Source organism: Agelaius tricolor, unplaced genomic scaffold, assembly GCF_023055355.1.
Source record: "Agelaius tricolor isolate 1412-34295 unplaced genomic scaffold, bAgeTri1.0.p SCAF_4, whole genome shotgun sequence".
In the NCBI taxonomy this organism is placed as follows: domain Eukaryota; kingdom Metazoa; phylum Chordata; class Aves; order Passeriformes; family Icteridae; genus Agelaius; species Agelaius tricolor.
The window spans coordinates 56,929,573-56,944,038 of record NW_027269264.1 but is presented as its reverse complement, the minus strand read 5'-3'; the positions used below and the strand labels follow the sequence as shown (position 1 = coordinate 56,944,038).

General features: G+C 41.6%; 1 protein-coding gene across 11 annotated transcripts in view; it reads left to right on the top strand.

Moving 5' to 3' along the window:
• DYM (dymeclin) overlaps nt 1-14,466 on the top strand; it is a 211,214-nt gene that overhangs the window by 161,913 nt on the left and 34,835 nt on the right. For all 11 annotated transcript variants that reach the window (XM_071425865.1, XM_071425864.1, XM_071425859.1 and 8 more), the window contains one exon: nt 5,043-5,225. In XM_071425865.1, coding sequence (XP_071281966.1) covers nt 5,043-5,225 — 183 coding nt within the window. The remainder of the gene's footprint in view (nt 1-5,042; nt 5,226-14,466) is intronic.

Below are 14,466 nucleotides of genomic sequence, written 5' to 3'. Positions count from 1 at the left end.
GGTTTACTGTATATCCAGATAAAAGGGAGGAAAACCAGATCATTGCATTTAAGTGAATTTCAGCTTGCTATAAAGAAATATATAATCATATCTATAATATATAGTCTGAAGCTTGTAATTGTCATGTGGACATTATAGGAGACTTAAGTTTGTTCACTAATGCTTCTTAGAATCATGGACTAGAGTCCCTGAATGGTTTGGGTTGGAAGGGACCTTAGAGCTGATCTTGTTCCTCCCCTGCCATGGGCAGGAACACCTTCCACTATCCCAGGGTCCCCATCCAGCCTGGCCTTGGACACTTCCATGGATGGAGCAACCACAGCTGCTCTGAAAACCTGTGCCAGCTGTGACTGAGTGTGCTGCATATCTTCCTGGGTTAGTGATCAAAAATGCAAAATATCATTAAGAAATCTGTCACCATCCATGCTGTGCAATACCCTGGGGACCACTCTGAAAAAGGGCGGTGCTTGACTTCCAGTCAAAAAATGGGCTAATCAAGGAGCTAATTTCATCATGGAAGAGAAACACATGTCCACCTTTGCTTATTGATGCCATTTCATAGCATCACAAATCACCAAAATTCTGATTTTTCAACCAGCTATTATTTTCTATATAAACTAACTTTGGAGGAAAGAAAACAGAAAGCTGAATAATTGTGCCTCTGTTTATATTAAACAGTACAAACCACAAGGGATGGTTATGCAACACTAAGCTGAATTACACAAGACATGCCTCCCTTTATCTCCTCAGAACTAGTAACATTTAGAGAGTGGAGATTTGCATTCATTCATGATAGAACTTTTTAAATCACTTTTTTATGGTCACAATAATTAAAATGAATTCAATGTCAAATTGAATTAAAAGGATGAGCGCTCAGAATGTTCCATTGTGGGAACCAGGAGATGGGCACCATAAATTAAAGAGGTGTTTGGTGACACTGAGTTTTTGCATCCTCTGCTGACAGTGATTTGTTTTTTTGATGGGTAAATATGTCTGTAAGGAACTAACTGTGAGCGAATGCCTGGGGTTTCATGGTTAGGCTGCTTGACTTCTCTTGATATTTAAAAGCTATATACTTTCCAAGTGGTTTCACACATCAGGATGGAAGTATTTAATTCTGTGGAAGTGTTTGCCCAGGAGGATACCATGCTAATTATTAACTGTATTGCAGTAAAGAAAGCAACAATATTCCAGGATGGTCAGATCCAGGAACATCCAGCTCTGCCCATCATTTGCCTTGGCTTTGAACTTTTGTGTGTTCCTTGATAGTGTTTATCAAACTCAAATTGTTTTTCCCCAGATAATGTTCTCATTCATCATGTTTTCCCCTGCATCCTCTCAGCTTATTTCCATTCTCTTTTTTCTGGCATGATTACTTGTTTTTTCCTTTTACCAAAAGACTACCCAGACGTGTACCTGGGCGTGGGCCTAAAAGACGTGGCTGTCTTTTAGCTGTCACTGGTTGGTTTATCCCTTGTGCATCTAGAACACGACCAAACATCTGTCTTTTTGCTTTAAAAGGTAGAATCTTTGCAAAAAAGCACCACATTTAACTTCTCTCCTGAGAAGGAACATGAAGTGACTACCTAGAATTACCCACAGTAATGCAAGGGCTGTGCCTACATTCCCGTCCCCTTTGCAGGCATGATTTCAGTCTCACAGAGTTGGTACTGAGCTTTTAGCTTCCACTTTTCTTTTTAATGATGGTTATAATTATTTCTATGGGAATAAACCAAAAAAATAGGTGGAGGAGGACTGGTACACATCGATGTTGACAGAGGCATTATCTAAGCCCTGCTTTGTAAAGGAATGTTGTAGTAATTTTAAATGTGAGTGCCACACTGAATTTGTCACTTGTAAGCAATAGGAAACTTTTAACTCCTCTTCTTTAAATGTACTGTTCAATAGATTGAAGCATGTCTACATTTCACAAATCAATATTTGACTTTTATTTTTATATAACAGCTAATCCAGTAAAAAAATTGGTCTTACAAGGATGTAAGCATCCTCTCTGCTGAGGATGATGTGTTAGTCCTTACCTTGGCCACACACATTCAGCATTTCAGCTGTGTTCAGCTGCTCTGAAAGTAATACACAAGGTGATAAACTGCAACAACAAAATGTTAATATAACTTTATTTATGCCTATCTTGATACTGTGTCTGGATGCAGCGGGTCTGTGGTTTGATACTGATGATAGAGAGCAACGAAACCACATGGCATTTTATCAGCATTTCTCCACTTTCTCATCCAAATGCTGTCCTTGGATTTATGCTTGTTTTTTCCTTTGTTTTGAAAACTTTTAAACCCTTAGGAATGAGTCAATCTCTAATTATAGGAGCAGACAGTTCTCCTGATAATGTATGCGCAATACAGGGATTCAGTGCCACGTCTCTGTCTTTTATGAACATAGTTCTTCTTAAAAATTCTTTTTTGTGTATTCAGTTGTGAGTAAAAATCTTCACTATATCTCCTATTTTTCTTCATGGGGGGGTCCCAGATTCTGCACCTGCGATGTAGTAGCTGAAATACAGAAGGTTCATTCTGTCCATTAGCTCTTAAAAATGTTAAATGGTTAGCAATGCTTTCTTTTTCAATTAGCTGTATGCCTGGGGTTTAAGCTGAACACACCTTTTATTAAAACCCATTTAGTTTTTGAAAAGCAGTTGTGTGGTTTGTTACCTTTCTGGTAACTGGACAGATCTCACTTAAGTCAGAATCATAATATTTCTGTGTAAGTCATCTAGTCTATATTTTAGGATAGTGTCTTGGTCACTAGCTCACCCTGCTGCACTGGGGGCAGAAGTATGCCAGTGCTCAGAGTTTTTAAAGAGTTTTTAAAAATATACCATAATACAGCATATTCTGCAGTAAATCTGATAGGCAAGCACCATTCCCCAGGTGAGTTAGGTCTGGATTTTTCTTCAGTTACCAGCTGAAGCAGTTATTTCTATTTTTGTCTAATATTTTCCATTACATACCCTTGACAACACCTACCTGGGATGCTGTTTCATAGCACAATAGCTAGGTAACTACAGGCAGAGGAACCACCTGTATTTTGAAAGTAAAGATTATTTCTGTCATAGATTAATGTGATCCCATTGACAGCAATCAGCTTTGTAAGGGTTTCTGCCATCATTGTTAGGTACACTACAATGCTAATTTAGGTGGCAAAGTCATTAAAAAATAGGAGATACTTACATTCAGAAAAAAAATCTGCAACCTTCACTATCAGGTATCATTGCTAAAGAAGGAATTTTACTGGAATGCGTGCACAAGATATTCCTTTTCAAACAAGAGCTTCAAAAAGCTTCCACTTAAATCTCCCTTTTACATGTAGAAGACAAGGGTTGGGGATAACCAGACTGTAGTGTGGGAATAATGATGGGATCTCACTTCTCCATGGTCCTCAGTGTCACAAAAGAAATGGAGCAGCAGGTTAGGGGCATGGTGCTGCCTTCTACAGGGCCATCTAGGAGAGGAATTTGGGACAAGGGATGGAGAGATTGGACAAGAGGGAATGGCTTCCCACTGCCAGAGGGCAGGTACAGATAGGATATTAGGAAGGAATCCTTGGTGTGAGGGTGAGGGCCCCTGGCACAGGTTTCCCAGTGAAGCTGTGGCTGCCCCTGGATCCCTGGGAGTGCCCAAGGCCAGGTTGGATGGAGGTTGGAGTGGCCTGGGATAGTGGAAGGTGTCCCTGCACACAGAAGGGGTGGAACTGGCTGAGCTTTAAAGTTTCTTCTACCAAACCAAACCCAAACTGTTCTGGGATTCTGTGAGCTACACTTCTAGGAAGAAATGCACCTTGCTTCCCATTGAAAGCAGCCAGAGCAAAGTGGTAGCAAAGAATTTTGCTCTTTTTGAGTCTAAACAGGATAATGAAAATTCCTGTGTTCTCTTCTGTCTTGGAGAGAGCGTACATCTGCCACATGACAATTCCTACAGTGCTGCTTAATAGTAGAAAATAACTGTGTGCAGATTGAATGACAGCCCAAGAAAATGCTGTAAGTACTGCCTTTTTGTGAAGAATGTAAGTGCCTTGTGATAACTCAGAAAGCGAACTTTGTGGGCAGTTGGCAAAAGGAAGTGTCAGTGGTTTAATTGTTCATACCCAGCAGAAAAGTTCAAGCTGGTTTAGTATGGTTCTCATTCTTGCCAGACATGTAAAGTCTAACAGTCCAGTTTTTGATGTGATGGAGACAACCTAAATGATACAAACAAGGTAGAAGAGCCCTTCGTTTACCCTATTCCAAGGCAGGACAGACAACTCTGCAGTCAGAATAACTGTATTGGAGATATCCTGATGTGGAGCTCAAGAAGGGAAATCCAGGCAGCTGGCAGGAGTTCACATGCCAGCTTGTTCAGCTTAGGAGGTCTGAGTTGTCAAATGCACTGACAAAATGAAAAGCTCTACAAGTTAATCTTAGTGTGAAGGCTTAGTGCACTACAAAAGGAGATTCCTTATTTTCATTTGTTACAAGTGTTCTTCAAGAAAATAATTTTAAAAAAGAGTCAAAGAAGATAAGTCTGGTAACAGTGACAAATGTTGAAGTTGCAGTGATGTTTGATACAGTCAGTTTTTCTTCTTCTGCCTTTGCTTTTTCACCCACTGTTTTTTACTTCTGTTACTTTTTCTCTCTTTTCCCTATCCCTCCTTCCTGCATAGGGGCTCAACAGAAAATGTAATAAATTAATTATATGCTGAAGTGCTTTTACTTAGAATAGGAAGGGTTGAAAAGACTGTGTTCACTTAACCCTTATGAATTTGACTGATTACAATATGGTAATGTTTTATGTCATGGCTCCTGTTGGGAGAATCAAGCTATGAGGCTGAGTACTAGTATGATGCATTTCAATTAAAATTTTAGTGATTATTGGAGAAAACAGATTCCTTTCCAGACACATGGATGCCAGATTTGCTCACCATAGAAACATTACCAGCTAATAGCTTTATTAATAATAATTACTTTTGCACTGCCTTTATTACTCGATATTTTACAATGGAAGAGGGCACACTGACCTTTCACTCCTTTCTTAAAGGCACAAGACCTGAATGTGATTGAGGAAGTGATCCGGATGATGCTGGAGATCATCAACTCCTGCCTGACCAACTCCCTCCATCACAACCCCAACCTGGTGTACGCTCTGCTCTACAAGCGCGATCTGTTCGAGCAGTTTCGGACTCACCCCTCCTTCCAGGACATCATGCAAAATATAGACCTGGTGAGTGATAGCTGACTTCAGAGATGGTTACACTTGGTTATCTGGGCTCTTCTTACTCTTGAGAGGTGGAAAATATTTATCACTTCTTACCAGTTTGTTTTAAAATGTTGAATTTTTCTTGTCTGTTTTTTGGGCCTGCACACGCCTTCTGGGCAGTGTAGAAACACTGAGTGGTTTGGGTTGGAAGGGGCCTTAAAGGTCATTTAGTTCCAGCCCTCTAATTTCTTTAACAGCTCTTTCCCACATCTTTAACTCAGGAGAATCAGAAGGATTTTGAGATGCCTCTGGTAAGGAATTCCCAAGCTGTGACACATGTTTCACCCTCCAAAGGGAGGACAATGTCAGCTTCTCTTGACTGCCCCTTGTTAGAAACCTACCTTTCAGGAGAGCAAAAGCTAATTTTCATCATCAGACAATCTTTTTTCTTTTCTCTTACTCCTCTCACCAGCCTATTAATGATTATGGGGAATTAATTTTAAATAACTGAAGAGCAGGCATTCAGCTGCCTTATTCCCTGTCTGTATCTGAATGTGTGTTGTTTCCACCTGCCAAGTGTTTTCTTCACAGCAGCCTTCCTCTTGCATAGGGAAACATTTTAGAAGAAAACAGAAGAAAATAGCTGTGGATAAGAAGTTGTTACTAGTGTGACTCTCTGTGGAGCATGACTTTGGGAAACAGTTGTTCATTATTTCTGCATCTGATAGAGGTTTTAATGTTCGTATGGAGAGCCTGAATTTCTGCTAGAAAAATTCAAAGCATTATAAATTTTTCTCTGTCTTCTAGTCAATGTTTGCAGAGGTGAGCAATGTTTGAAGCCACACTATGACCACTGGGTGCAAAATACTGGAAGGGAGGGCTGAGCAGGGTACTAAGTCTCTGAATGCAGTGAATAACATATTATTGTGCCTAGTAATCTACAGAGTTTTTGGTTTGATTTGCTTTTAATTACAGGAGATTGACAGATATCTGATTGCCCATAAAGGAAAATCATTTAAAATGTTGAACTGAAATCCTGCTCTGTACCTATTCCTTCCTCTTCTGTTCTCTCTTCACATTTTCTGGTCATGCAAGAGTTTGGGGAGTGGAGAACTTGAAGCTCAAAACTCTCCAAACTTTCAGCAGCTGCAGACTACAGGCAGCATGATACTGTCTGGATGATTAGAACAAGATGTCTTCAAGTTGTGAAAAGAGGATATGGTGCACTGAAGATAACAGTTGTCTACATTCCTGACTGAGATAGGGACCTTCTCTGGTTACTTGCCCACATCCAGGATAACTGATGGTGGCCAGATCCTTCTGCTTGCAGCCCTGTGCCTCCCACAGACAGCAGCACGTCCTTTCCTTTGTAACAGTTAAATGTAGGTTTTCCTCAACAATTTAAACAATTCCTCCCCAAAACTATTTAATATTGGGTTACAGCATAATGCCAGTTACATTCAGAAACTATTTAAAGCTTTCCAAGGGAGCATGTTGAATTTTTAAATAGCTCCTTTGTTAGAGAAGCGAGGACGTCAAAAAAAGAAATTTTTTAAATTTTTTTTTTTAAATGTACCTGTCACCATCTGGCAAGTGGTAAGAGCTGTCAGGCTTGTAGATCTGAATAAAAGATGAGATTCATCTGACTCCTTGTCTACCCTGTCACGTCCTGCACTTCATAAACAGTACTGGCAGCACCATACAGAACCAGTCTTTTTCCTGTGTGCTACAGCCAGAATGTTCTAACTGGTCTTGCTGTCCCTTGAAACAGTCAAGGGACAGCAATGTGTACAGTAAAACTGGCAAATCATGTCAGTTTTACTGTACACATTGCAGGGAGCTTGTCTGGGAGCCACGTGGGCAGGATCTGAGAAGAACCAAAATGAGTTTCTGTCTCCAAGAGCTTACCAGGCTTTTCTCTGCAGTGGTGGAGCTGGGAGCTCCATCCTCCCAGCTGTATGGGACTATGTAGATGTCTAAAATGTAGCTGTGCTCTGAAAGGAGTCAGAAAAAATCTTTCAAGATTTGGCTCAATAAATTTCTAAAGTGTATGTTGCTGAAAGCTGGGAGGATATACTCATGGGGAGGATCTCCCTATTCTTAACCTGCTCCTATATTCTTATTTCAGCATCCATCCCAGCCTTTTTTCAGATAGAGTAGTGAGCTGGCCAGGCTTTTCCTGTGACCAAGGCTGGTTATTCAGAAGAGGATGGACCCACCAACTTCCTGCATACTGGGGAGCTGTGTTGGCTTTCAGGCTGTTGTGATCAATGAAATTTTGTGGCCCAAATTGTGTAAATTGTTGATAAAAATGGTAAATGTTGCAACTTTTGGTAATGCAAGAGTGGTCAGGAAAAGTTACCTTTCTGAAGCTCCCCAAGTATGTCTGCAGGGGCTCTGCTCCATCTTGACTCCCTCTCTTGGTACTTTCTCTGGTCATAAACAGCAAAGTGTGTTTGGATTATCTGTACCCATGCTGCAGTGGAACCAGGAGTATAATTTTTGACAATGGCATGTAATGACAGGACAAGGGGCAATGGCTTCCCACTGCCAAAGGGCAGGGATAGATGGGATATCGGGAAGGAATTCTTGGCTGGGAGGGTGGTGAGGCCCTCGCACAAGGTGCCCACAGAACTTGTGGCTGGCCCATCCCTGGAAGTGTTCCAGGCCAGGTTGAATGGGGCTTGCAGTAAACTGGTCTAGGAGAAGGTGCATTGGGATTGGACTAGATGGCCTTTAAAGGTTCCTTCCAGCCCATGCCATTCTGGAATTCTATGCTTCCAATCGTCAGATAGCTCCAGATAGCTCACGTGAGCAGTAGGTGCCTGTTATGCACTGTGTCACTGTGACACCCTCTGCTCCAGCAAATTCTGCCCACCAGCTGATGAAAGATTCTCTGACTGTAAACTGTAGTCCAGATTTGCATTTCATAGAGAAATACTAACAGACAGTGTGATAATGTTTAATGCATCAGGAATCAGACCAAAATACAGAGCATGGAAAGTCTGTAATGAGTTTTAGACACCAGAACAGTTGCCAGTTTGCCTTGTCAAGAATGTATAAAATAGATATGACATGTAAAGACTTAAATGCTTATTATTTTTACTCAGTTGGACATAATGTACTCATCAACCAAAAGGAAGCATGGAAGAGGTGAAAAGGCTAAAAATTTGAAGAAGAATTAATTGGAGAGTGTACTGGGGATGTAATAATGAGTAGTTGATGGTGCAAATAGAAAAAGGCATCTACTGCAATTCTGTGTGTGTATACAAGCAAAGAATAACACAGAGATGTCCTCTAGGCCTAATCACGCTGGTCACTTCTTAGCTGGATTACTCTGGGTTTAGAATCTCAGAACCATTTAGGTTGAAAAAAACTTTCAAGACCATTGAGTCCAACCGTTCCCCAGCACTGCCCAGGCTGCCACTGTCCCATATCCCCAAATGCCACAACCACACAGCTTTTAAACTCTTCCACAGACTGGGGATTCCACCACTGCCCTAGGCAGCTGTTTCAGAGCTGGACAAGCCTTTCCATGGAGGAATTTTCCTCAATATCCAACTTGAGCCTCCTTTGCTCCAGGCTCAGCGCCTTCCCAGCTCCCTCAGCCTCTCCTGGGGCTCCAGCCCCTTCCCAGCTCCGTTCCCTGCCCTGCACACGCTCCAGCCCCTCAGGGTCTCTCTTGTCCTGAGGGCCCAGAGCTGTCCCCAGCACTGGAGGTGCCTCAGCAGGGCCGGCACAGGGACAGGCCCTGCCCTGGGGCTGTGTCACAGCCTGGCTGGGACAGCCCAGGAGCCATTGCCCACCTGGGCACATGGGTGCTCATACTCAGCTGGCACCATGAAAGAAATTCCAGGTAGAAATAAGAGCTGTAGAAAACAGAATGTCTGAAGGTGCTGATTTGCTAAAGTGATGTGGTGTTTTTCAAATAAAATGCTGCTTTGAAGGGAAATGGAATAATCTCCTTGACATACTTGTGGGTTCACAGGTCATAAGGAAAGACTTTTCCAAGGTTAGGAATAATGGAGCACTGTGGTAGGTTTTCAGGGACTTCAGCATTGGAGACCTCTGGGGTTTGGCAGCATGGCACTGGGGCAGAGGACAGACCAGCACAAGGCACAGGTACAGGCACAGGTAGATGTGGGGATGCCTCTGCAGCCCCACCATAGCTCAGACCAGAGCAGGAATTGCCCGGGTTACCTTCAGTACAGACCTGGCCACATTAGCTCTGGGCTTTTCTCAGGATTTGGACCATTCCGTTTACTCTGGAGATACACACAATGTCTGTGTGCTTCATTAATGAGGCAAAAATAGGTGAATGTATAAGGGTTATAAGTATAGGGACCACTTTTTATTGAAAACTACTTATTTGTTCTGTGTTTTTATAAATAATCTAAAAATCACCATTGCCAGTTGATTGGAAACATATGGGAACCATTAATGCTGTACAGAAGAAACTGAAATCAAAATACCTTCTGCTTCCTATTACTTTACCTTTTATTTTAGAAAGTCATTTTAGTAGGAGATAGTGCATCTTGCTTATCTAAAATGGGATATTCCTCTTCTGAATAGTGAACAAAGAGGAATGCTATGGTTCCTCTTCTGGCCTTGTGCAGAAATATTTCATCTGGGAGCTGTCCATATGCCTCCACTTCAGAGGTGGTCTGTAATTTGGTCAGCCGCTTCAGATATGTCAGGAATTTGGTGGAGACTCTTCACTTATCATTCCTAAAGATGTGTTTGGTTCAAGGCCACGGCGAGAACTCCTTGGCTTTCACTGCTCTCATATTTCCTACAAGCGAGCAACTGATACCAGGTGGTGGAACAGGCATAACTAGAAGCTGCTAGAATTTTGTTTGCAAAATACTCTGATAGACATCAAGAGCTTGGGAGCAATGGCTTAGTGATGCAAAGGATTCAATTGATGCAATTTCCTACAAGGAATTTAATTCTTCAAAGACATTTCCCTACTAGATTTTAAAATCAATCAAGTTGCCTTCACTCTGGCATAGCAGCCTCTGTTGTAAGACCTTCAGGACTTAAAAACTAAGTTTTTATGGCTTTCCTTAAAATTAGAAAAACCTTGATCCTGCTGATTACCAGAGCCTGGCTACATACTCTAAGGTTTTGGTGGGTTTGGGTTAGGGTTTTGTTGGTTGTTGTTTGTTTGCTTTGGGGGGGCTCTTTTAGCCTGTTTTTTTTTTCCTCACTCCTACACCCTAGGAATGGAGAGCAGAATACCTGGAAAAGCTCATGTGTCCTTGAGCATGCTCCTCATTTCAAGGTGGTTCTGAAAAATACAGTACTTCAGGTTTGCTGATTAACCTCCTGTGTTTCTCCTGCTATTGAATCATGAAGCTGTTTCACCCCTTCTTAAATCAGCAAGGGTTGGCTTTGCCTCTCATTGGCTCCAGCTATGACTACTGGATACCAAATGTAGCTGTGATTTATGTTTCCCTATGGAAGCTACTTAGCTGAAGTGCTAATCCTGTGGTACTTTACAGTGAGAGGTTTGTTTTCTTCTTTTCTTCTCCATTTGGTGTGTCATTAATACACCATATTACTCTCCCAGTGGTGAACGTGGCTGGAAATAAAATTCTCAAAGTGTTTCTTTCAATCACTTTCAAAGGGAAACAAAATTGACAAAAACAGGTTCAAAACTTACTCATTTTTTGCCAAGTGATTTTTTTCTTCTGTCTTTCAGAACTGACCTTTGCAGTTGCAGGCAGAGGAGGCAGCAACGTGTGTTGTACTGTTATTTTTAGCTAGAGGAGAAGGAGAGGAGTTGTCATGTTGATTAGGCAGCAGCCCTGCCTGGGCTGCTGCAGGCCTCACAGCACTTCAGCATCTGCTGATAGAATCCAAGTGGAGAAAACATTTTGCCCTTGATAGCTCTGCTGTTGGCATGCTGTAAAGGGAAGTATTTTGTTACTTCAACCTTGCAGCCCAATTGAAAACAATAGTTGGGTGAAATAACAGACACTGTGGTTGTTCTCTCACAATCTCAAAAATAATCTCCAAAGCCTAAAATATTGCCTTTAAATGAAAAATGTTTCTGAATCGTTCTAATCTTGTAGTACTTTTAATCTCTGGCAATACCTTGTAAGTTTACGGTTAGGAAAACAAAAGGAGAAAGTATGATTTTCTCATGGAAAATTGATCTCTAGGAAGAAGTTCTCACTGCGGGGGTGGTGAGGCCCTGGCACAGGTTTCCCAGAGCAGCTGTGGCTGTGCCTGGGTCCCTGAAAGTGTCCAAGACCAGGTTGGAAGGGGCTGGGAGCAGCCTGGGATAGTGGAAGGTGTCCCTGCCTATGGCAGGGATATCCACTGGATGATCTTTAAGGTCCCTTCCCAGCCAAGGCACTCCATGAGTCTATGATTAAAACCAGTTTTGGAAATCACTGTAGAAAACAACATAGTTTTTGTATAGAAATATTAATGGTTTTTTAATAGAAACCCTGGCAAGGCCTGAGCTGGAGGTGGCCAAACCAGGTCCCCTGTGCCCATTGTACCACAGGTCTGGGTACCTTAGGATGGACTAAGGTACAGCCAGGATTAGACTCTGCACAGGGCAAGGCTCTCCATGCCTTTTATCTGGACAGGGATCAGATATTCCTGATGAGGGGTTGTCTAATCCTGGATTAGATGTGCCTTTTAATCTCTGCTAATATGGAAGCCAGACTGGAGAGAGAACTCTTAGAATGGGTTATGTTACTTCAAGCAGAGGCCTTTCAGTGCTCAGCAGGACTAGGAAGAGAGTAATTCACAGCAACTTGTGGGGTTTCTTCTTACTCTTCTTTTTAAGCAGTCTTTGCAGTTGTTTTCGTGGGCCAATTGCCCAAATAATGAGGAAGAAAATTAATTTTCAGGGTACCAGGAAAACATCATCTCTCAGCCTTATTTGCCCCAAGATTTGGGGTTTTTCTATTCATGCAGTCATATGCTCAGCTGGTTTTAAAACATGTACTAAAACCTGAAACTCATTTAATACTATTCACCCAGCTTATTTTTTCTGGTTCATTTTACTTTCAATGGGACAAAGAGTGGAAATCTGTTAATTTTAATTTTTATTTTAAATTCACCTCTGTTACTTAAGTGTAGAAGATAAAGCTCTTTCAAAGGAAAAGGCTACTCTTCCTTAATATCATGTTGAGCTTTTATATTTTTATATCTGACTAGATTAGTAGTAAAAGTGTTAGACTGTCTGCTATAGAGGTGGGAGCTTGGGCTTGAGAGACATAATACTGGGTGTTTTTTGGTTTTATTCCTGATCTGGAGCTAATAAGAAAATGCCTTCTTTAGAATCTCCTCTGTACAATTAATCTTTCATTTTTTCTTTTTACTTTTCTGTTTTGTTATTTCATTGGGATACTCGTGGGTACCTCACTGTCTCATTGGGGTATTGTGCTCTCAGGGTCCAAAAGGGAGGTACTTCATTTCTATTTTGTTTGAAGTAGTAAGGCAAATAACTCCTAGAGATAAGTACCATTATTAAAGTAGGTATTTTTAATTTTAGTCATCAACTACACATCAAAAATAGCCATTCTGAGTTCTCTAAAATGCTGACATAGCCTGAAAATACTGGAAGCCTGTCTTGCTTTTGTTCTTTTGAAATATAACCTGAAGAAGATTAGTACCTTTACCACAAAAACATAAGTCTTTCAAAAACATGTTAAGATTGAAGGGTTTGACTTCCCAAAATGGGAAACGTCAGAATTCAGGGAATATCTGTGAGCTTCATTCAGTTTTTTTACTTGTTTGCATTATGATAGTATTTTATCCTTTTGGTTAAAAGCTAAATATTAAGTTTTGCTTTTGTTGTGGTTTAGCAGAACTTGAGCTAAAAAGGCAGTGCCACTGGGATAGATTCTCTGCAGGAGCCTGCCCTTGGCAAGGATGGGTTTCACCAGTGATTACTGACAACAGAGGAGTGTTGAATGCAGGAAGATGTTTTTTTCTTTCAAAGTCTGTGGGCAACTTGCTTGTTCCTCTGTGAGCTGTGTATCCTCCACCAGCAATTTGTCCCAAACTCTGTGCCAAAACTGTGTCAGCCTCACTCTGAGGTGCTCATGCTCTTTGCACAAGCTGTTTCTTGCTGTTTTACTCTGTTATTTCTGGTCCCTCCCTCCAGCTCCTTTCCTTATGAGCTCAGCACATCTTCCTACTCCTTTTTTTCTAAGGATCAGAGATCACAGTGCTCCACCAGGTCCTTATCTCTAAGAATGTAAAAGCCTACCTGCAGCATCTGCCAGAGGCAGTGAAATTCTCCCTTTCTGCTCAAGTATGGAGATAATCGTAGGCACAGCACAGAAGATTAAACCTGAATTTTCTCTTGACTGGTTTGTATACTTCTGTTGTTAGAAACAAAATAAAACAGAGAGAAAAACCAAACCAAACACCACAATCCTATGACAACCCCAAAAAGCAACTTCCAGCAACTGAAGTCTGCCTCTGTCTCATTCACTTGGTGCAAGAGTTTCTGGAGATCCCAGCAAATCTTCCAGCTCAAAACAAGGGCTGGGCTTTTTGTGGGGGAAGTCACAAACAGGAACAACAAATTTGAATCTCACAGTAATCAAGCCATCAGCTGTCTTTGTTTTATGAACAGCAGCTGAGCTGGGAGGCATAATTAGGGTAATGGTTTCTGGCTCCAGCTGTGTCTCACTACAGAACAAAGAGAGCTCAGCAGAGATTTCGTAGTATAATACACTTTTCCCCACTTCTGCTTGGGAGAATTATCGAAGATTACTCGATGGACTGGGACTGTGACTCAGATACAAGTGAACATCAGTATTTTTCCACAGAGGGTGTTGAAAGCTCACAGGATTTTGCAGAACCTGCCATCAGCATTGTGCTTGCCTCCAGCCCAGGGGTAGCCAGGTGCTCTGGTGTAGACAGGCTTTACCAAGTGCCTCTTGGTATTTTTATAAGTCTTCCAGAGGATTTTAAGTAGGTGTTGAAATTTTTCCCCAGACCCTTTTTGTATTTCGAGTCCTGGATCCCTTGTGTGACTAAGGAGTTTCCCTGGGATAAGGTATGGGGTTTGCAAAGTATATTCTTTTTGGATGAAAGGAGCTATAGAAATGGAAGTTTTCTGATGTCCCACATGGATAACTGCCAGTGGGATGTCTGCTTCTGCTGTGACCCACTGAGCTTGGAGAGGGATAAAAGTTAAAGCCTGACCTAACTAAGTTCTAGCTAACAAGGACCAGCTGGGTCACAGAAAAGGAGGTGGGAAGGGAAATATGGGGGAAATGAGCTTGGC